The sequence below is a fragment of the Perna viridis genome, chromosome 5 (assembly GCF_037379345.1).
Source record: "Perna viridis isolate PV_CMFRI_1.1 ecotype Kerala chromosome 5, ASM3737934v1, whole genome shotgun sequence".
In the NCBI taxonomy this organism is placed as follows: domain Eukaryota; kingdom Metazoa; phylum Mollusca; class Bivalvia; order Mytilida; family Mytilidae; genus Perna; species Perna viridis.
Genome location: NC_142449.1, coordinates 23002558 through 23026808, shown reverse-complemented (window position 1 = coordinate 23026808; position 24251 = coordinate 23002558). Strand labels below are relative to the sequence as shown.

Genomic DNA, 24251 nt, shown 5'->3' with positions numbered 1-24251 from the left:
TGTCAAATAAAATAATGGTATTGAATGTTGTATAGTTTTTTGTTATTTGATTACCAGAAATTAGTTAAGGTGATTTGATAAAATATTTTTAGCAAAAAATATGACGGACTTTACCGAACGCACTTGTCAACAATGGCGGATCCAGGTGGACCCATTTTGCTACGAGGAAAAGATATAAACGACTATCGCGTCGTAGATCTCAAGAAAGAGTGCGAAAAACGTGGCCTCTCCAAGAGTGGCAAAAAGGAAGATATTGTAGAAAGGCTCAGGACGGTAATTGTTTCAGTTTTCACAAGAAAAATGGAAATAGTTCGAATACATCTTCTCATTTTGTCTTTTTGAACAGTAATGTCAGTATTGACTATTGTCATTTAACAAGAAGGTTGTCTGTTATTGTCACATAAAAGTCGTAATAGATCCTAAATAATTTTGAAAGGACAAGATCTTTTTTTCTCTTGTGAGGATTTCAGGAACGGAAAGGCTTGTCTCGGCTTTAACAAAATTGTATTTATCTCCCCTTGCAAACTGAAGGCGGAAGCACACAATTTACAAACCACACTTCTTCCTATGAATTTTCTCAATTCTTAATTGTAAGTAAAGGGTCATAATGTGAGGCAGGCAGTACTCTTGAAAGCAAGTGAAGCATAAGGTACTATATTCCCATTGAAAACAACGTAGACCATCAGTTCCTGTCATGATAACCATCTGTGCCCACACAAATTTTGTTGAAAACTGTTTAAATTTTTACTAGAGATGTTGCAAATGTCGCGAAAGTACTGACTGAGCCTACACTGAAAAATGGCTTAAAAGTGCCTTTGTTTTTTAAATGAATTTAACAATGATGCTAAAAGTAGGAAACCTTCAACATGATTTGAAACCACTGCAATTGGATCTGAATTTCATTGTAAACAATTATTTGTCTCATATTTTTATGTCTTTAAATAAGGATTATGATTTTAAATTCAATGACACTTCAAACTTGGTCTATATTATCTGTTATCGTTTTGTTATTGAAACTTTCATACATATCATTGATATTAAAATGAAATTTCACATTTTTTCTAATCAAATAACGTTATAAAGTATGAATAATTATTAACATTTATATACTTTATTTTGTTGTAGTACATCAGAAATGAACAGCAGTCCGAGAATTCTGACAGTAAGTTACCATTTAGGTTGTCATTATTATTGGAGTTCAAACTGAAGAACTTATCAGACAAAGTATTTTTTTTTTGTCTTAGAATAAAGAGAAAGGGACCAAATAAGGAGAAGAATAAAAAATGACATGAGTGTAGTAAAATTATATTGTTGTGGTTTTGACAAAAAGGCTATCTGTAACAATTGTGTTATTTTCTTAGTTAAATAATTTTGAAAAAAAGGATACTTGGAATGTATGAAGAATTTTGTTACAGATCTTGCTCATCTTGTTTTTCTGATCATTTCTTTTCAGGTCAAGATGGACAAGAAGTATCCAAGGTGAGATTTTCCTGAAAGTTTTGTTTCCTGGTTTATGGATTAAGTTTTTACAACATATTTGTCCAGTGTGGTGGATGCATTTTTCAACAAACAGTCGGCATTTCAATGGGAACAAAGTGTGCTCCTCTACTTGCTGATGTATTCCTTCACTTTTGTGAGGATGACTTTATAGCTGATCTGATCCAAAAGGAAGAATATTAAGCTAGATCCTTAAATCTCAGTTTCCACTATATAGATGATGTATTATCTTTTAACAATCCTAGTTTCCATAATTTAATACATCGCATCTACCCCAAAGAACTTGAGATGAAAGATACTGCAGACACTATGAAGTCAGCTTTATATCTTGACTTACATTTAGATTGGTGGTAAAGGAAAACTTTGACCAAACTTTATGACAAATGTGATGACTTTTCATTCAGAATTTCAACTTCTCTTCATCTGTGGCAACATCCCTTCAGCACCTGCATATTCAGTTTTAATATCACAACTCATATGTTATGCCAGAGCTTGTTGTAACTATGCAGACTTTTTGTATCACGCTAGACTTCTTACAATTACGGGTAGGCTTCTGAGACAAGTTTATGTTGCTACAAGATTTAAGTCATCACTACAGAAGTTTTATGGTCATCATCATGAACTCCTGTATCCTTAAGGTGAATCCATCTGCACCATGAAAACTTGATTTGTTCAACATGCCCAGTTTTCCTTTCCTCCTTCGTCTACCTTGGACTTGACTTTTTGTGTGCAACTCTGCAGGTGTTTCTAGAAAAGCAGAGGACGCTTACCCAACCGGAATCTGGTCCATGCTCCCAGTTTTTTTAGGAGTCCGAGTTGCTCATTTATTTTTGTTACATTGTATGTATTGTTTTAGTTACTTTGTTGTGATTGTCAGTTTTCCATGTGTGGTCTTTGTCCCATGATTACATTCTTTTGATTTCCGCTAGAATCATGGTACCCTTGATTACTCTTCGCAGTGGATAAATAACTTAGCCTATATTTTGGTGTTTAATTTTAAATCATAGTTAGAGCACTTGTGTAAGCTAAGCTTACCTAAAACATTATTTGATTTCTTACAATACAAATACAATTTGAAAACAATATTATGTCAATGTGTATTTGTTCCTGACAAAACCTTACATATTAAAAAAATGAATAATAAATAAATAAAAAAATTCTATAACTTTAATGCATAATGTTTAGTTGCAATGAAAATTTGTGCATATTTTGTAGGATATTGGAGCTGAACAGAGTGATTTTGTTAAATCCTACTTAGAAAGACAGAAGAAATTAATAGCAGTAGGACAAGAAGAATTGAAAAGATTTTCAGGTATTAGCTTATTGGCTTTCTGTAGTAAAGGTATAACTGTTTCTAGGGGAAAACATTTTAAAAATTGATATGATGCTATATCTTGCAATACACAGATAGCTTTGTTGTGGAACATTCGACATATATCGGTTTGTAACCCCAGACACTGCAATCAAGTGTTACTTGTATGCAACTGATATTTCAATACCATTATAATTTGCAAAAAATCATTTCATGTATTATGATTTGAACTGAAATAAGAACCATTTTCATTTAAATATGAACAATTTAGAATTCATAAGTGTTAAAGTTTCATGATAAAATGGGTCTGCAGTGGCTTTTGTCCTGATCCCATCCAAAAGTTAAAATTCTGATATTTGTTGATTCAGCATAGGATTCCAGACCCTACATTAACAGGTGCACCTTTTATTTGCCTTTAACCTATAATTAGTTTTATCTGTGTTGATTTGACTGGAAGTTGCATTTTTTGACAGATGAAAGTGCATCAGAAGAAGTTGAAAGTCCAACAAAGATAGATAAACCTGAAATTAGTCCAGTAAAAATTCCAGCTCCTGTTGTAAGTTTTTCAGTATTAAAAATTAAGGTAACTATGGATACAGTCCCTGAAAAATCAAAGTTCAGAGACAAAACAATAAGAACAGATACATGAAGTAAAAAGCCTCCTGAACACCTCTACTTGTACAGTTTGGTAAGGTACACAGAAATTGGTCATGATTTCATTATTGGTATTATAAAGGTGTACACATTTAATGCCAATTATCTTTCATGTAGAACAATAGTGTTCAGATAAAAAAAAAAAACATTAATTTAAGAACTGAGAATTCTCAGTGTTTCTTCCTCTTTGGTGCTCTCTTTGACACAAATGTAGGGATGTCAATAGAAACTGTCAACCGGTAAAATTGGACAGATACTTGCTCATCTCATGAGGGCTACTATATTTTCAAAAATGGATGAACTCTTGCAAAATTTAGGCAGTGTACCTGCTACTTTTTCTTTTTTTTTCCTAGTACTTAAATTACTTCTGACATCCCTGAAATGTGACTCAAAGAATTCCTGAATATTCAAGTGGCAGCTGAATATTTATTATTTTAGACAAAGTCATTTTTGTTTTCAATCTGCACAGGATATTGGTGGTGGAGGTGATACTAGATCATCCAGGAGAAGATCCAGTTCAAGTAACCAAAACAATGCAGAAGAGTTACCTACCCCTGAAGTTACCTCTCCTGTATCTCAACGTCCAAAACGAGGCTGGAGAAGGTCTCGTGAAGAGCCTCAACCATCTTCTGAATCTGCTGCAGACCAAGAGCCTACCCAAAATGAAGACCAAAGTGTTCAGAAAATTGATAAAATTAAAGATGAAACCAAGAATGACAAGGCAGAAAAGATGGATGAATCTGCTGAGAAGAAATCAGAAGGTATGCAAGAAGTTTGTCCTGAAACAGATGAAACTGCAGATAAGAATGGAGGAGTGAAAGAAAAGTCTGTAAAAGATGAAAAGGACAAAAATGTTGAAACAGAACCAACAGAAGTAAAGAAAGAAAAGGATGAAGAACCAATACCTCTAGTAAAACCTGTACAGTTGAAGACAGAAAAGAGTGAAGAAATGGAAACACAAGAAAAGTCTGTGGAAGTCAAAAAGGAAAAGCTGGAAGAAACAGAACTCAAAGAAAAATCTGAAGAAACTCCTAAAGTGTCTGATTCTGTAGTGGCTGCTGATGATGACAAAAATGTTGACCCCCCAAAGGAAAAAACTGGTATTATTGATTTAAAAGATTCAGTGGGTTTAGTGACCAATTAAATGATGACCTTTTTCTTCATAAGTTGTATGATTTTTGTTGACCAATGAATTCCAAAGAGATTATGTAGGTCTTTTTCATATTACATAGTATATTGCAATTATGAAATTTCTTTGGCTGTTTGATTTTTTGCTGTTGCTTACATTGTATATAATCACATTGAAGGAACCATCAATTTAGTTATTTATGATCATACCAACCTAAACATCAATTATTTCTAAAAACAACTTTTCTTCTTCAGAATTGCAAATGAAAGAAAAATCAGATGATGGTAAGAGAAGGGAAAGAAGTACTTCTAGTGAGAGATCTGATAAGGATGATATCCAAAAAAGATCAGAAGCCAGAACAAATGATAGAGGAAGATCAAGGACACCAAGAAGGTCAAGGTCATCTCGTAGTTCTAGTGATAGCAGTGACAGCAGCAAATCTAGGTCACCTGTTAGGAAGAGACCCAAGTCTTCATCAAGGTAGGAGTATTTATTTTATTTCTTGTCAATAAGGGCATTAAATCACCACTTATTTTAAATTCCATCATTTAAGTTTTAACCGTTTTTTGTATTACAAATTCAAAATGAGGTATTACATTCACATTGTCAAGGCTTATCTAATTATCTATTCTAGTTCAAGGTCAAGATCAAGGTCACCTGAGAAAGAAGCTGTTGCTGCACCTCAGAGGAGGTCAAGGTCATCAAGTAGTGACTCTTCTAGATCTAGATCATCATCTCCTGTCACTCAAAAGGTAAGTTGTTCATCTTTTGGATAGTTGTTTTGACACCTGGATATTATTATAAAAATGTAATCAGTTTGATTCATGGCTATAGAAATTTTCTTAGCGGTGTTTAATAATTTTCACTTAATATCAAATAGAATATTTTAGCCCCAAAAGTAATCACTATTTCAAATCAGTGTTGGATCTAAGTACAGTCGAAATTCAATCGCTCCAACTCAGATGGCTGGAACACCAGGGATTTCTCGAACACAATTCAAAGTACCAAAATTTTCTCCTATATAATCAATATAAATAACCATGGATTTCTCGAACACTCGAACTGACTAATCGGTCCATTCGGTAATCAATCTTAGAGAATAACCCTCACTAACTCTAATTCATCAGCCATTTTGTCAGCTTGGGTAATAAAAGGTGTGAAAAACTGAAACCCTATCATTAATCAGTGTCATTTTAGTTAATTACAGGTAATACTTAAGTCATCAATAATTAGGTAGTTTTGATAATGACATAGTACTGATTGAAGTTTGAGAATGTTCTGAAGTAGGTATGATGAAAGCATGAAAGAAAATCGGATGAAAACAAGTTATTGATCAAGGAACTTGAACTCTGCAAACACAGCATTTTTAATGTCCACAAATCAATAATCTTCTGAAAGTGAATGAAAAGGATCCACGAACTAACACAAGTTCGTAGGAAGTAAGCAATTTCTAACGATAAATTCGAACTCGGATCGACAATGAAAAAAATCGGGAAATATACGTACTTCAATTTCTTGAACTTCCAATATCTCGAACACATTTCAATGGTCCTTTGGAGTTGAAGCTACCAAGGTTTGACTGTAGATATTCAGTTTTCCTTATAGATATATGGTTTGTGTTTAAGCTTATTGTTTTAAAAAATGGGTCACCTGGTTAGTAATTTGACTTGAGACTTAACCCACTATAATTCTACTTCTCTATCAAAACAGAAAGCAGAAAATATGGAAGTAGCAGAACCAGAATCAACGACAGGGAATGAGCCTGTTAATGAAAGGTTTGTTTTTATACTTCTGAACTTTTGTTTGTCTCTATGATTAACTAGATAATTAGATAGACTATCGGTTGGTGATGTATTGGAATCACCTTGCCTGTCAATCGCTCCATCTGTTTGTCTCGGTTTTATTACAATTATCTCTGTTTGAAATGGATCGATCTATTTCAAATTTGTTGTGTAGCTTCATATAGGTGTGGCATAAGTTATAAGCCATTTTGGGTGCTGTCTGATATTAACTTTCTGTTTTGTGGGACTTTGTTACTTTTCACTTTGTGGAATGATTGATAAAACTTGAGTAACATTAATTATGGCTTCCAAAGGATTGATAGATTTCAAAGTTGGTGTGGAGCTTTTTATAGATGAGGCATACCTTGTCTTTGTAAGCCATTTTGGGTGCTGTCGGATATCAACTTCTGTTTTGTGGGACATGGCTACTTTTAATTGTCCAGACTGGAATAATAGATAAAGATTTTGTCATGAAAATCTCAACTCTTCATGGATGTATGGATTTTAAATTTGGTGCATGACTTCATATTAATAGGGGATATGTTGTAAGTGATTTAGGTTGCTCTACCATTTCAACTTCCTCAATATATTGCAGTAATTTGCCTGACAATACGATACACAATACAAGTTAGGATGCTTACAATACTGACGGTATTGTAAAGTGGGAAATCCCACCAAAAATCCCAATAAATGGTATTTATTTTTTTTATTGAGAATGTACAAGAATGTGCTGTATCATTTATTCAAACATTAATACATCATAAGTATTGAATTCGGGAAAAAAAATAACCTCTGATTTTACCCTGTGTATGAAACTAGTATTCTGTTATTTATGTGTATTCATGTAAGCGGCCATAATAAAAAAAATCTAAACTATCATGGAACTAGAACCACCATTTTGGTATTTATTCACATTATGTTATGTGAAACTTCTTTTCATATGTCCACAATATCACAATAAGAAGTGTTTGTTGTTCGGCTGTAGTGTTGGAGCCCTACACAGGCAAATGTGCCACACATGAGAATCATATGGTCTGCACCATATGATTATCATACAAATTGAGCACCATATGATAATCATATGTTTCGGTATACTTATGATTATTGCATGATAATCATGTTTTTCACAAACATATGATTGTCATATGTTTTTAAGCCAAAATTACCACATGAGAATCATATGACTATCATATGTTCAATACCATATGATTGTCATTAGATTACCATATGATTATCATATGAAATGAGCACCATATAATTATCATATGTGGCACATTTGGCTGTGTATAGATAGGGCGAAATAACTATTTTTTTGTTAACTATTGATTTCTTATTAAATATTTTAGAAGTCTTTCAAGGTAAATTTTTCAATAAACTTATCATCATTTTGATTTGTTTGGTTTTTTTTACAATAACTTAATATAAGAAGTTAAAGAATGCTTAATTCCATTTCTTTTCTAATGACTAATATGTAGGAGCTCTTCAGCAATGGAGGTTGAGAGTAGTGACGCCAAACCTGACACAACAGTGGAATCCATTCCAGAAAAGGTATGTCAGTCGCAAATTCTGCATTAGTTAGGGAAGGAGTCTATTTATATTGAATCATTGAATGATTATTTTATTTGTATGTTAATTTAAACAAAAGTTCAAAAAATAAAATTGTTATGAAAATGGCAGTGGAAATTAAAACTGTTCATGAAGAGAGGTGTTAAGTTTTGTCATAAAAGTTACAGGTGGCTTTTATTAATGAAGTTTTCTTCTTTATAAGGGGTAGTAATAAATACATGTATCATATACATGTAAGTTATAAGGTTTTTGCTTTCATGACATGAAGTTTTGATGAACAAAAATTATTTTGAATACAAATGGTTGTATACATGTAAGTCCATATTAAAATTGGATACAGGAAGGCTTTTACAACTTTTATACATGTACCTTATCAACCTCTGATATGTAACACGTATACATGTACTTTTCTTACTTAAATCCAGACTATTTTATAGCAATTAGTTGTTTAACGGCACACATTTGGTAATTAAATGCTTGACAAATTCTTATTGAATCTTATCATAACCTTGATGACGAAAGGTGAACAAAAAAATCATCATTTGGTCAAAATTACTCGATATCTCACGTAACTGCATGCATTACATTTCTATTATTGAAGACAATTGATAGTCTCTAATACTTTCCTAACAAAAAAATGAACCCAAAGCTATTTGAAAAGAACATTCTATGATTTTTTTCTTTAAAATACAATACTTTGTTTATAAAATTGAATCCAGGGCTATTTGACAAGAAAATTTTTTTAAACTATCATTTTAGCAAAATTCCACTGCCATTTCATCTATTTTCTAGAAGATTTTATTACTTGAAATGTGTTATACAATATACTCCTTCTCTTAAAACATAATTTCTAAACTAAATTTTATACAAATCACCAGAGACAAGGAAAGCAGATTCGAGGATGAACTACTACCAGGGATTAAATAATTACTGCCCGCACCCCTGCCCCATGGTGAAAGTTGTCACATCACGAGAAAAACTTGATGCAAAGTCTGTTATCTTCTCTTTAGAATTTCCAGATAAGGTTATAGGAACACTGTTAGCATTGATGTGTTGGAACTTTTAATGAACTATGTATAGTAGGCATTTTGTCAGTCTCAAACTGGCTTTATGCTGAATCATTATGATGCAGGAACATCATGTGCTGGAACAGGATAATTGAATGTGTTAAGTAGGGCTTCAGAAAGTGCTGAAAGATTTTATAAACATATATTTTGGCATAAAAGTGTGTCAGAAACCAACTGTCATCTCTGGCAAATATCAATATGTTTTTCACATTAAAAAGAGATAGACTTTTGAAAGGATAGTATAATGGAGATGTGTATTAACTTCATGAACTGTATTTAAGAGAATAAGTTGATCAAACCAGTATTACTTAGTTTTATAATAAAGATGGACACCTCGTTGAAATCCATTGAAGTAGTTGAAACTCAGTTCGTTTTCAACTTTTTTGACTTATTTATATTGTGGATGAAATTCTATACAAAGTTCATCTAAAACCATGTCATATAGTAGGAGAGTATTTTCCTAGGAGTTTACTACTACATTGGACTGAATCTACTTGAAATTGACAATTGGTGATGTCAAGAAGGAATTTGTCAGTATCAATTATTCATATCGCCGGATTTCAAAGCAGCAGGACTGGATTCTACATGTATTAACATTGGAGTTGTTAATGGACATTTTCTTCAATTTCAACTTCCAAGTGTGATGGAATCAAACAAATGCAAAGACATGGAAGGAACATTTTAAGTTGAAATCTTGATAATCAGCAAAGCTAGATAAAAATGAAGTTTATTTTTTATGGTCAACCATGCTTACTTGAAATGGAATTTCATTTCATTTCATTCCTGAGCTGGGATTTTAGTCTGGACATGAACTGTTTTTGGACAACTTTACATTTTGTGTATCTAAGGACGGAAGTTAGAGAATTTGTAGTAACAATAACATTACATTTTTAAGATTGATTTTGGTCTCAAACCTCCATCTGTCTTACTTACTGTAACAACAGCAAACATTTGGATTGAAGTAACCTTTCAAGTATTAGATGATAAGGCTGTGGAGTGTGATTTGGATTCTATTTGGACAATTGTCTAGTCAATCTTTCTTGACTATTCCCTCGTGGTTAAACCAAAAACTGCTACTTGTATTTATGGATTATGAACATGAAGTTCATAACCTCTTTGTGATGGAACTCTGAAAAAGGCCATAGAAATCATAAGCCTAGATACATTCCAGAAAGATGCTGCTCTTTTTCTCGGTTTTTAAAGCACTCTTCATGCCTAGTAAGACAAGATTCCATTATGAGGCTGAAAATGAATTTTCTGTTAGAAGAATGCTAAGTTAAATACTAGTGACAACAATGGGTATCCCTGACTCACCCCACTCCTTGTTTACAAATCAGAAGACAACCAGTGGCTGTCAAGGATCAGTTCCTTGGGTTTGTTGGTCAGAAGCTTAATGTTTTACTCTTTACTTGTATAGATTGTAACTAACAATAATGCATATACATGCACATGGCAGTTAATTATTTTGTTTCATATCTGATTTATTGAGAAGAACTAAAAAATGATTGGAGAAAACAAAACTTGTTATTTGATGGTATTTTAATTTACTCGTACATGTGTATGCATTTCCATTTGCTTAAATGATCATATCTTTTTCTTCAGGACAAGGTATGTAATGATTGTAAAGATGATGCAACTGGAATATTTGATTTACCAATACCAAGGGCAATGTAATGCTATAGGGTCCTGGGGAGATCACTGCTTGTATTAGAATCTTGAAAACAACTACCAGTCTTTGTCTTTTTCTTTGGTTCATGGGTTAAATTACATTTTGTAACTGAATGTTTTGGTTTTAATATCCAAAAATACATTTTTTAATACTTTAAAGTTTTTATATATATTTATGATGGTAAGCTTTATTAATGCAAGCTTTACAGTAAACTAGTTTAGCTTCCATTTTGGGTTTGTCTTGTTCAGTCAACATTCATGTTTTATTGTTGGTAATAAATGCTATAATATTATCCCAGGGTCTAGAATAAATCAAAAATCATTTATCTTTGTGAATGCTCACACATGTTGTAGTTAAAGACAAGTATGTGTTGACAGAATTGCTTTTGTAAGTCAAGAGCTTTTGTGATGAGTTGACCATAGTTGCTATAATATTCATTCACCGACTGTTTAAATGGTTCTTTTATGACAAGTAAGGTATACTTAACAGTGCATAGCTTACTGGCAAAATGAAAAATATACTATTTTGATTGGAGAAACAGACTATTATTTCAGTTAATATACCATGTCAAATTATGGTCAGTTGATAGACCAAAACTTTTCTCTCTTTGCTCATTAGTGTTAAGTAAAGCTCTTCAATTCATGAAAATGGGGAGGATAATATTGTTGTGGCATGGAAAGTACAATGTATGAAAAGCTTGAAAAAAAATAACTGAAATTTTAGTTTTAATTCCATAACATTTTGAAAATTTGTGTGATAGAATGACTTTCACAAGTATTAATTGTGCTAGATTCTCAAACATTATCTGCTATGTATTTCATCTAGGACTCTGGAGCAGTTAAAGAACAAGAAACGGAAATGTTACCTGAGAAGGTTTCCTCAACAGGTATGGTTCTGTGATTTATAGATATAATAACTAATGTTCATTTTTTTTTACCAAACTCAGCGAGTTGATTGTAGATTGGAATTACAGTGTCTGTTCTTCTGTCAATCCATCTGACCCAATTACAATGTCTGTTCTTCTGTCAATCCATCCGACCCAATTACAATGTCTATTATTCTGTCAATCCATCCGACCCAATTACAATGTCCGTTCTTCTGTCAATCCATCCGACCCAATTTTGTCACAATTATCTCAACTCCCATTACATGGATTGGTCTTAAATTAAGATGTTGCTTTATATAGATAAGGCATACATTGTGAGCAATTTCAGTGAATGTACGTTATCAACTTCCTGTTTTGTGAATTTTTCAGTGTATTGAATGAAAAAAATTCATCACACAAAAATCTCTGTTTCCGCTAGACAGATCGATTTCAAAATACCTAGCTTGAGAATATTTGCAAATTTATGTTTGCTTTTAAAATTCCAAATGTTTCCTACTGACAAGTTTTAAGTCAAATACATGTAGATTACTAACATATAAATATCATTGTATCTTGACTTGACTTGTATTTCTACAAAGTGTCTGTTTTGCACTAGCTGATGAAAAAGAAATTGAATGTTTTTCAGATTTAATATTGATACAGTTTGATGCTACTGGCATGGTTTAATACTAGGTGAATTAGTGTATCTACAAGTATTTATTACTTATTATTTCAGAAGAGGACAAGTCAGAAGACAAAGAAAATGTGAAGGAAAAACCAGTAAGGAAAAGGAAATGGGGATCCAAAACAGGACAACAGACAGGTGTGAAGAAGACTAGTTATAACATCTCTACAGATTCTCTAAAGGTATGGTATCAGAAGGACTAGTTATAACATCTCTACAAATTCTCTAAAGGTATGGTATCAGGAGGACGAGTTATAACATCTCTACAGATTCTCTAAAGGTATGGTATCAGGAGGACTAGTTATAACATCTCTACAGATTCTCTAAAGGTATGGTATCAGGAGGACGAGTTATAACATCTCTACAGATTCTCTGAAGGTATGGTATCAGAAGGACTAGTAATTAACATCTCCACAGATTCTCTTAAGGTATGGTATCAGGAGGACTAGTTATAACATCTCTACAAATTCTAAATAGGTATGGTATCAGGAGAACTAGATGGGTAATCTATATTACATGCTATCGTCTCGTTTCACCAGTTTGATTACCAGTATGATTACACCTAAAATCAGTATGGGGAAATTGTCATAGATTTCATAGACAATGTGATTTTACTTCAACAAAAATGCATGTAGTACCAAACAGATAGCATTTTTCAGGTGAAACCCCATTCAATCTCAGGGCCCATCAAAATTGCATTTTGTCTTTCAAAACAGTTAGAAATTTTTGTCTGTTCTGTAGCAAACACAAAAATCAGATATCTTCTAAGATAACAAAGATAAATGGCTTCGAAACTACCTGCCATTTGGTCAGACTCCTACAAAAAGTCGACTTAGTGGACAGTTTTTGTCAATCAGATTGTCAGTCAAAAAATGCATGTAGTACCAAAAAGAGGAAAGCATCTCCATTCAATCTCAGGCCCATCAAAATTGCATTTGGGTTTTGGAGCATTTAGAAATTTTGTCTAGACCAGTGTCAAGCACAAGAAGAGTCAAACATCTAAGATAACAAAAACTGCCTGACATTTGGTTGGACTCCTACAAGAAGTCTGCTGAGTGGACAGTTTGTGTCATGTCAGACTGTCATCATATATGATGTCTACTTCTAGTTTCTGGATAATGAAGAACATTGATGAGATGTCAGTGATAGTGTGTATATATTTTACAGGGTATTATACCAGAAATCAAATTAACAGAACCTATTTTAGACCTTGGGAATGACGATGATAAAATATCTGACACAGAAGAAGACAAAAGAGATGTGAAAATTAGAAGAACCATTGTAAGTTATTGTATAGAATAGCAGATAGGTATTGTTTATTTCTGTGGAAAGAGGGCAGAAGGGTTACTATTTTTCTGTGAAATGAAGAACTTCTTGTAGTATTCTTTTCATTGCCTTGTATACAATACTTTGCTATATATATACTCCACAAAAATTGTTAAGGGCCACTTAGTTTTTTTCCTAATATTCAGAATTTGGAGTTCCACCATTACGACAGTGATTTTTAAACATTATTAAACTGTCATTTGTTTTTTAAGAAGTTTGTTTTTATTGTCATAGTGATTAATTTATAGATTTTTTTTACATATATGCTGATAATAATAAAATTAAATTTATTGAATTTTCTATAGTGTCCCTTAACATTTTTAGGAAGTATATATGAGTATATTTTAAACTATTATCAAAATTTTATATTGAAAAAACACAAAACATATATAAAGATGTTTCCCTTTTAAAAAAAAAGATCAACATTTGTATTGGTATGGTGGTAGAATTTCTGTAATATTTTCATTAAAAATGAGATAGCAATATTTACTTAGACTTCTACTTTATTTATATTTTGTTTGACTTTAGGTATGGTCGTTTATGTCGTTTGACATTTGACTTAGTCATTTATATCTTGTTTGACATTTTGCTTAGTCATTTATGTCTTGTTTTACATTGGGCTTAGTCATTTTTGTCTTGTTTGACATTTGACTTAGTCGTTTATATCTTGTTTGACATTTTGCTTAAATATTTATGTCTTGTTTGACATTTGGCTTAGTCATTTATGTCTTGTTTGACATTTGGCTTAGTCATTTATGTTTTGTTTGACGTTGAGCTTAGTCATTTATGTCTTTTTTTGACATTTGGCTTAGTCATTTATGTCTTGTTTGACATTTGGCTTAGTCATTTATGTCTTGTTTGACTTTGGACTTAGTCATTAATGTCTTGTTTGACATTGAGCTTAGTCATTTATGTCTTGTTTGACATTGGACTTAGTCGTTATTGTCTTGTTTGACATTGAGTTTGTCATTTATGTTTTGTTTGACATTGGGCTTAGTCATTTATGTCTTGTTTGGCATTGGACTTAGTCTTTTATGTCTTTCTTTGACATTGTTGCTTGCAGTTCGCTATTACTTATTAAGATATCATTAATATTTGATGTAGGTAGTAAAAGAAGATGATGATAAAGATGACTTAGAGGAAGGAGAGGCCCCAGAATCACCTGCAGATGATAAAGAGGGTCCTGAAGGGGGAGATGATAAAATGGAAGTACAAGAAGATACAAGGAAGGTTAAAGGTGAGTTCAGAGGTTTAGAAGGTAATAGAAGTCCAGAAGGATGCCAGGAAGTTTAAATATGAGCGAGGGGGATAAAGAGGCTGTTGAGGAGGTAGAGGGCAAAATTGAAGAGGAGGAAAATACTTGGAAGGTTATAAGGGAGTTCAGAGGTAGAGAGTTTAAATAGAAGTATATGATGATATTAGGAGAATAGAAATGGTATTTAATGATGGAAAGGTTTATTTAAAGTAAGTTATGTATGTAGTAGATGATGGAGGAGGGTAAAAAGGCTGTTCAGGATGGAGAATCTGCAATGGGTTTATGATAGGATACTAGATAAGTAGAAAGTGTATTAGAAGGTTACAGAGGGAAGTTAATGAGAGAAAGGGTTTATTTGAAGTTCATGTTTAAAACTGGAGTAGGAGGATAAAGAAATTTTGATATGATTTTTTCTAGAAAAGGAGATCTTTTTGTTATGTCAATGCTATCACCAAAGCACCTGATTACTATTTGGATACTAAAGGTTCAGAACCTATATATTTCTTTATTGTAGTTTTATCTGAATCAGGTGACGTTAATTTTTTTTACAAAAAATATCTGTTCTAAGTATTACATTCTTCATTTACCTAACAGTGATCTGTACTTTATTTACAGCTGAACCTGTTTTTGTAAGAAGAGTCAGCCAAAAGAAACCTCTCATTGAGACAGAGGAACCTTCAAAGGTCAAATCAAGGTCACCCTCTCCTGCCAGAAATCCTGTCAGTTGTATAGTACATGTCCGTAATCTGGTGCGACCTTTCACCTTACTACAGTTAAAAGACTTATTCAGGAAGCATGGGACCTTGTCTGATGAAAAATTCTGGATAGATTCCATTAAATCTCATTGTTATGCTACAGTAAGTTGTTAAAAATATCAAATATGTTCTGTCTAATATTTGTTTTTAATCAATCTTTTTAAGGTAAAAAAAAGTTATTGGTAGTAAATAACCAAAAGATAGATGAAACATACAAATATACCATAGTAGTAAAATATGCAGAATAAAAGGTTTGGTACATGCATGACAAACCTATGTACAGGATGAACAGGTTTTCACTCAACTTTTACTGAACTACGTTAAATTGAAAAAAGTAGTGCTTTTTATTTTCAATTTGCTGAATTTTCATTTCAGTTCATATAATTGGGGAATGCTAGAAAGTTGTTACTAACACACATAGTATATCAGAAAGTTTTTACTTTATTCGTAAGGATCAGGGAATCTAAAAAATAAAAGCAAGCCAAATTTAAGCCCAGACATTTTACAATTATCTCATAGACCTCCAATTTAGGATTTCAAATATCTATTACCCCTATTCATAATGCAAATTGCAAAATTTTGCACCAGCGAAAACTACCTGCTTCACTTTTAATGAGATGTTGCACAAAATCATATATTTTTTTGTACACCATATGTTTTTCAGTATGTGAATTATCAATTTTAAGTCATAGAAATCCTTTTCAGTGACTTCCAGTTGGAGTAATTCAGTAGATAATTTTTACATGTATATCCAAACTCAATATTAAAAATATGAGTCAGCAATTCTCAAGCATAATTCTCACATATTACATGTATCTTCAACTTTTATTCCATTACCTCAATGACATTTGCAATAATTCCATTAAATTAAATTTATAACTTTATAGCCTTGTTGAAAGTGGACTTAATTGCAAATGTCTTATGTTTTTTTCAAGACTTTGATTCATGATGGCATAAATTTAAACATATCTTATTGCAAATGTCATCTACTTCAGACAGACCTTTTTGCTATTGTTGTCTCCATTATATAGTCAATTGCAATAGTCTTCAGCTTTTAAAGGATTGTGGTCATAGTGTTGATCAAATATTTTTATTATTCTGCTTGACAGTTTGAAACAGAGGAAGAAGCAGTGGAGACCAGGAAGGCTCTTCATGGGACAAGATGGCCCTCCTCTAATCCTAAAATACTGCAAGTTGATTATGCCACTGAAGACGAGGTAAAAAGGTTTATCACTAATTCTTTTTTTTTTCTTCTTTTTTTTTAATTGAACATTTTTATGTTATACTGATTCTATGAAACTTTTTTAATCATGATTAGTTTTAAAAGTTTGTCTTTACAATGGGCGCAATAGTGCCAGGCTTAATAAATATTGTGTTATAGGAGAAAAGGTAGAAATGAAAAGAGTGTCAGAGACATCAGCCCCACTAAACTGTGAAAAAGACAGCCAGTCAATAAAATAATGAAGTGGCTTTTAAAAAATTTTTGTCACTCATTTACAGATTCAGTTTCATAAAGATCAAGAAGAGGCCCCAAAATTAGCCAGGGAAAAGGCTCTTAAAGAAGCAAAAGCAAGGAAAGAGGAAGAAAAGAAAAGAAAAGCAGAAAGAGAAGCTAGAATAGCTAAGAGGAAAGAGGAAGAAGCTAAGAAAAAACCTCCACCAATCAGAGAGTGGGATAGAGATAAGATACGCCAATCAGAAGAAAGAGAAGAACCTCAGAGACGACGACGAGCATCATCTGGTGAATCTCACTCAAAAGACAGACGAAGACAGGAAAGAAGTAGTGAGCGGAAAAGAGAAAAACCTGGTATGTGTTATACCATTCTGTAAATCAGAACTAATTACAGAATTGCAACTGAATTTTAATTGCAATTTCAGTGGAAACTGTTTAAACTGATCCCCTTTTGAACTTTAAAATCGGTTCACTTTAGACAGGTTTTCTGTTTACCAAGCTTCATAATACATTTAAACTTATTTTAAAGGGACTTTTAAAAAGTGTCTGGTTTAGACAGGCTTTTGGATAATTCAGGGTTCAGTTCAGACAGATTTCACTGTAGTAAGACTTTTCTAAGAAATAAACATGATATTAAAGAGGGCATTAATTCTGACTTAACAGTAATAAGATTAGTTTTGGGGTTTTTGATGTATCAAAATACCTTACAACACCAGTTCATGCCTGAAAAGTCCCTACTGTTTCTGAACACTACACAAATAATATAGTCCAAATTTAATTTCTGTTATGTCATTCAAAACTTCTTTTGTAACCTGAAAATATGTTTCTGGCAATTATTCTGCTCAATGATGAACTATTATTTCTACAAATGAATTTAAGACCTAGTCTTCAAATGAACTGAAGATTTGAGGGACTCCTATTTGGATGTTTAGTAATAAATTAGCATTAAGGGAATGAAGTTCTTGCAGTAATGTGTCAAGAAGCATTAATTGTGCTAAGCAATGTTCCACATAATACAATTATAAATCAAAATCCTCAACCTATCATCAATATTTTATAATTAATAAATCGAAAGTGAAGAGCATTGATTTTAACCAAGTGAAATTGGTGGGAAAATTCAAATTGATAAAAAGTGTCTATTTGTGAAAATCTTATATTGATCTTAAGCTGAAATTAGTTCTCTTTATGTTAAATTACAGTGTGGGATAATACTCTGTTGAAATACTTTTGAATGTGATTGCAAATTAACTTTTTGACAGGGTTTAAAAATTGAGAAAAGAGTGAAATGAAACAAAATTTGTAAATGTGTGTGAAGTTGGATACTGTATAACTATCCATTATAGTTTTTTACATCAGAAATCTGTTGTATTGATTGACATTCAGTTTATACATATTAGGAAAAATGGTTCTAAATAATATGGGAAATGCAAATGTATGATTTAGATTATAGTTTTATTTTACTTCATGTAATCTTTTAAATTTTGTTAATGCTACAATTTTCACAAGAATTAAAAAAAAACAGTGCCAACAATACTTTTATTATCATGACTTGGGGCCCATTCTTGAATATATTTTCAATATTGGTTGGTTGTAGTTATTGTAACAGTTCTTTTGTTATTTTGTTGATCCAAAATTCATGGTTTTTGTATATTTTTTTCTTTGTCACCATATTAATGAAATAAAAAAGGCACTTTCATCACTTTTTATTGCCTTTGAAAAGATAAAAAAAGCAAGAGTACTATAGAATTAATTATATATGGCCTTACAGTTGAAAATTAGAATAAGTTGAATTTCTATATTATTTAAATACTTGTTCATGAATAGATACTCTTTTCTTTTTCAGATAAAAAGGATGGAGAGCCATCTGCTAAAATGTTAGATGACCTATTTAAAAAAACTAAGGCGACACCTTGTATATATTGGCTTCCATTAACTGAGGCACAGGTAATGAAATATTCATTGTAGTTTCATTTTCTTTTTAGGTTTTTAGGTTTTTCCTATCAAGTAATTTTGTAAGTGCACTCATCTTTTATACCAGAATCTTTTTCTTATGTATGTTTAGCCCACCTTGACCAAAGGTCTAAGTAAGCTCCTGCTGTCACTATGTCATCAGCCATCCATCATCCTTAAACTTTTCACATTTTGCGCAAGTACATGAAAACTCATCGATGTTAACCAAAACTTTGCAGGAATGATGTATAGAAAACAAATGACCCACTTTTGGTTCCATATTATCAAGATTGCTGCCAGAGGCTATTTATGCTCTGTTTCATTTTTGTGTTGCTCAGTTGGCTTTACAGATGGCTGCAGCTGCCCAAAGTTGCCATTGGATCATTGTTGGGAAACTCATTTTTCCCTTACTATGCAAATGCTTAATTAAGGTTCTAAAATTCTTGACAATAATGATGTATGGACCTATATTAATAATTTACTTTTTGGTTCACTTGATCAAAAGATAATATCACATAATCTCAAAAATCTCCTAAGTAAGCCATTAGTAGTATGGAAATAATGTTTTTTTCTTTATGATAATATAGGCAGCTGAGAAGGCAAGGGAAAGAGAGGCAGCAAGAGAAAAAAGATTGAAAGAAAGAGAAAAAAGAAGACAAGAGGAGCCTTCCCCTCCTCGTAGACATCCAGACAGAGATAGGGATAGGAGACCAGTATGTTTATAATCTTAACCAATAAAATTTATGTCTCGTCTGAGAAGAAATTATTTAACTTCCCTTCTTTGTAGACATCCAGGTGGAGATAGGGATAGAAGACCAGAATGTTTATAACCTTAACCAATAAAATTTGTTTATCATCTGAGAACAAATTATTTAACTATGTTGGTATGTTATATGAAAATAAAAATGTGACGAGTGATTATATTTCAGCTGTGATTTCTGTAATGGAATAAAACTGAAGGGATTAAATCTCTATAACAAAGTATTACTTTTAACTTCATGAAATACAACAATTCTTCTGGTTCTAGCACTTTATTTAAAAACTTCTAAAATGAAAAGAAACTATGCTTCTCTCAGCTTTGAGGGATGTAGGTACTTTTCACTTTCTTGGTGAACTATAGTTTATCATGTATCATTCTATCATTACAGCCCCCACCTAGAGGTAGAATGGAAGACTGGTCAAGACGAAGAGAAAGACCACCCTCTGATATGAGAGACAGAAGAAGATAACTTCACTATTAGAAATCATTGTATATCATTGTATATGACCCATTCCATGGAAATGGCAATAACAGTTTCACTTTTTGAGGAAAATTAGTGCTGTTTAACTTTTGAAGATTTGTCAACTACTTTCATACTGTCAGTTATGGTTTAGTAGATCTGTTGTGTATACATGGTTTTTATGGTGAACAATCTGTTGAATTATAAAACTTTGAGCGCACACTTTATTCCGAAATGCAACTTTTGGTATTAGGACTGTATATTAGTCCCATATTGAAGCATTTAGAAGAAACATTACAAACAATACTGAATTAACTATTTTTTTAAGGATAATTCATGTATGATTTTAAGACTTTTTAAAACTGTCTATAAATAATTTTCATGTTCCCTGGAATATTCCTAATAATTACAAAAACATCAAAATCTCTTCTACTAGTAAAGCATGATATGCATCAAGAATTAAAGAACTAGGCAATAAAATCATAAGACCCCTGTTCAAATTTCATATAAACCATTTTTTTCATTTTTTTGTCATTCACACTGATACTTTGCATAGAAGAGTGAGACTACATAAGGAAAATGTGTTTTTAAAAATGTTGTCTAACAAATGGAACCCCTGGAAGTGCAGTTCATACTTCTGTCAAAGACTTGTTTAATATAATGTATCAAGCTATTATAACAATGCAAATGAAAGGAAATTTAAAATTGTAATAAAATGGGAGGCAGCTTTTATATATTTGTAGTGTCGTATTAAGCTATACTTCTCAATCTTAATATTCATTTTTCATCCTGTAAATGTGTATTCTTGCACTGATACAACTTAAAATATGTATTTCTTCCAACAGAAAAATGAAATATGAGGAAAGGATTACATAGCTAATCAATCTTGATGAGTAATAAATATCATTTTTTACATTTTTAAAGCTGAGGAAAAATATTTGTCATATTTAAGGATTTTAGAAGATATTAAATTAAAATATTTGTCATATTTAAGACTTTTAGAAGATATTGAATTAAAATATTTGTCATATTTAAGGCTTTTAGGAGATAATAAATTAAAACTGGTGATAAATATTGTTTTCATTTGATTTTTATAATGATAAATAACAATAAAGAAGTTGTTTTATTCATTATTGTTTTATGTCATTAAGGTTCTATATTTTAAGTACACTAGTTTTTGATGTGTTCTTACTGAGGAAATGATAAAATAAAAGTAATGCTAGTATAGTGTTGTTTTATGATAAATCATTTTTGTCTTCCTTAGCATGGAGTGTCTTTTGCTTTCCTCCTTTGTTTTGCAAATATAGATTTCCTAGGAATCTACATCCTAACAATGGTTTACTTCCTTGATGTATTTTAACACATATTCATGTTCATTTTCTGTCCAGGGATAGGATGTTTGTCTTTTTCTGACACAGTTGGTATAGTTTCGATTTTTACCCTTTGACCTAAAGGATGCTCTTTTATAGAAATGCAAGTCACCTGATTGCAATTCTGTTTCCCAATTGGCCAAATACTGATGACTTAGTGGCATTCGGAAAAACTGTATTGAAAATTTTTAATTGTGTGCCATGTGTGTTCTTTTTTTAAAGTTCTGTTGAAACTTAGAAGTAAAAAGAACAAAATTTTACTGCATCGGCTATCTTTTTTTTTTTTGGTAGTACTTGTTTTTTATATGACGGCAAAACTAAATTTCAGTCATTTATTTGTATGGCACTATCGCTGTCTGTCATCATTTACTGTACTGTCCTCATTGTGATTGTCATCCATATACACTTGGGTTTCCTTTTAGTTAGTAGATCTTAATAGTTTTTTACAACAATGCTCCCTGGGGCGTAGCTGCCTATACGCAAATATTCAGTTGTGTACTTTCAGAAAAAGTAACAAAAATAAAAACATATTTTAAAGATGAAATAAAGGTTATTTATCGCATATGCATACCATGAACGTAGTATAGGCTCTGAAAAACTGGCTCCAAAATCATTAAAATGCAGGAGTTTCCCTCAGGGCTTTGCCTTGCCTTGCCGGACTCACTGGGGGCCTTTAGCGACAAGACCCCTTGCCGTAATTTTGCGTACAACTAAAACAGGCCTAGCTACGCCCCTGGCTCCAAACCACAAAATTAATGTAAGTATTGAATTTGTGGGTGATGGCCAACTATTTTGAATTAAAGGCAAAAATAACAAGCATTTCATAAAATACAACTGCATGACTGGAATATTGAATAATATTTATTAACCAAATCATTGACATAGGAAAGCAAAGAAAATTTAATACAATGATTACCTTGATTAGATACATTAATATAAGTATGATATATATACAAGGTATATTATAGAAAGGATTGTACGCTACATCTCTACCAACATGGGCTCTGTCATGGCTCAATGATTTCCTACATAATCACCTATTTTTTTCTGACCTTAAGGGATAAATTGAGCATGACAGAGCCGGGGCCCCGTATTTTGAGAATCCGCCTCCGACTAAGTAAAGAAAACATTTATAGCTTATTTACTAGAGGTTACAGACCACCAATTCAACCAATGAGCATTTGGAACGTACGCAAAAATAGTCCTACGCAGAAATTACCCCTGTTCCTCATAGTGCTGTGAAAAAGTTCTCATCTTATTTAAAAAATTTAAACAGTTTCTGAAAGGAAAAACATTTCTGTACATTTTATAGGTGCATTTTGCTTCTTGTGATGTGAAGCCTAATCTCCATAATGATTTTTAAATATACCCCTATCTTGTGAAAACACTGGGATTTCCCATGCTATTCATAGACCCTTCACTTCCGGTGACCAGTACTGCACTGCAAGTCTGCTAACCCCACATGCCATTCTGAGGATTGTGAGCTGACATATGTAGAATCATGCTGATATATAGTCCTCTGCAGGTTAAAGTTAAGGTAAAGTCCAGAGAAGCCATTGAATATTGTGAAATTAGCATAGAAGCCTATGGAAAGTGGAATTAGTGGTTTTTAGCCTTAAGGAGAAGCCATGGCAAAATGAAAAGTTTTTTGAAATAGCTTTAAACTACTTGAAGATCTTGTTAACTTTGCCATGAGAGGAATATACTACAAAAATCCTTCAAAATATGCATTTTGTTAAGTTATAGGTCCAAATTATGGAAAATTGGTCTTTTTGGCTGATTTTTATGTCCTATCTTGTAAAAAGTGTAGAAAATGTAGTAAAAATATCAAATATTAAACTTTGAGGGCTGTATTTACCTAAACATGGTGGTAATAAGCACTTGAAATCAAGTTTTGTGTAGATTTGAGCAAAAATTAGGTTAGAAATGAGGAAAAACTCACTTTCATTACTGCGGTTAAGGCCATATCAGCATTCCCCTATAAAAACATGGAAAATTCATTATTGAGTACTTTTTTTGCTTTAGGTGCCCTTTACTGGTCATGTTTTAATGTGAAAACACTGTATTTACCAATTTAAAGCCAAATATATCACCTTTTGTGAAAATTTAAAGATTTAGGATTTTTGACATGTGATCAAGAAAAAGGGGGAGGCATGTCAGAAATAAATTTTTAAAAATAGACCAATTTCTCAGAAAATGATTACTTTTAAAACTATTTCTTCATTAATATTGTTAAAAAACAAGTTGTGATTGATATTTTTTATTTGAAAAGTCAGAAAAAGTTCTTTGCAAATATTTAATGCATTTAAGTATGGTAGAATATTGTCACTTTTTTGCTCGCACAACTTGGTTACCCTATATTTAAAAATCAAATATTTAAAAAAGTGCTTGTCACATTTCACTGAAACTTTGCAAATGCATTCAGTATGTGTGTAGGAAGATACCTGTATAGTTATTTATTTTTTCTAAGACAAAAAGTGACTCTTTAGGTTACAGACCACCAATTCAACCAATGAGCATTTGGAACGTACGCAATAATAGTCCTACGCAGAAATTACCCCTGTTCCTCATAGTGCTGTGAAAAAAGTTCTCATCTTATTTAAAAAATTTAAACAGTTTCTGAAAGGAAAAACATTTCTGTACATTTTATAGGTGCATTTTGCTTCTTGTGATGTGAAGCCTAATCTCCATAATGAT

General features: G+C 32.1%; 1 protein-coding gene across 1 annotated transcript; it reads left to right on the top strand.

The window, feature by feature from the left end:
- The first annotated feature begins 125 nt into the window (after nucleotides 1-125).
- On the top strand, nucleotides 126-21409 carry LOC148616561 (uncharacterized). The gene is made up of 20 exons (XM_088583717.1): nucleotides 126-273; nucleotides 1126-1162; nucleotides 1454-1479; nucleotides 2713-2809; nucleotides 3283-3365; nucleotides 3933-4563; nucleotides 4847-5072; nucleotides 5227-5344; nucleotides 6303-6367; nucleotides 7849-7921; nucleotides 11501-11561; nucleotides 12277-12407; nucleotides 13393-13506; nucleotides 14656-14788; nucleotides 15422-15663; nucleotides 16671-16778; nucleotides 17062-17368; nucleotides 18858-18958; nucleotides 19552-19677; nucleotides 20113-21409. Exons 1-20 carry the CDS (start codon nucleotides 133-135, stop codon nucleotides 20191-20193), a joined length of 2901 nt encoding a protein of 966 aa, XP_088439843.1. The 5' UTR covers nucleotides 126-132; the 3' UTR covers nucleotides 20194-21409.
- Nucleotides 21410-24251: the final 2842 nt, after the last annotated feature.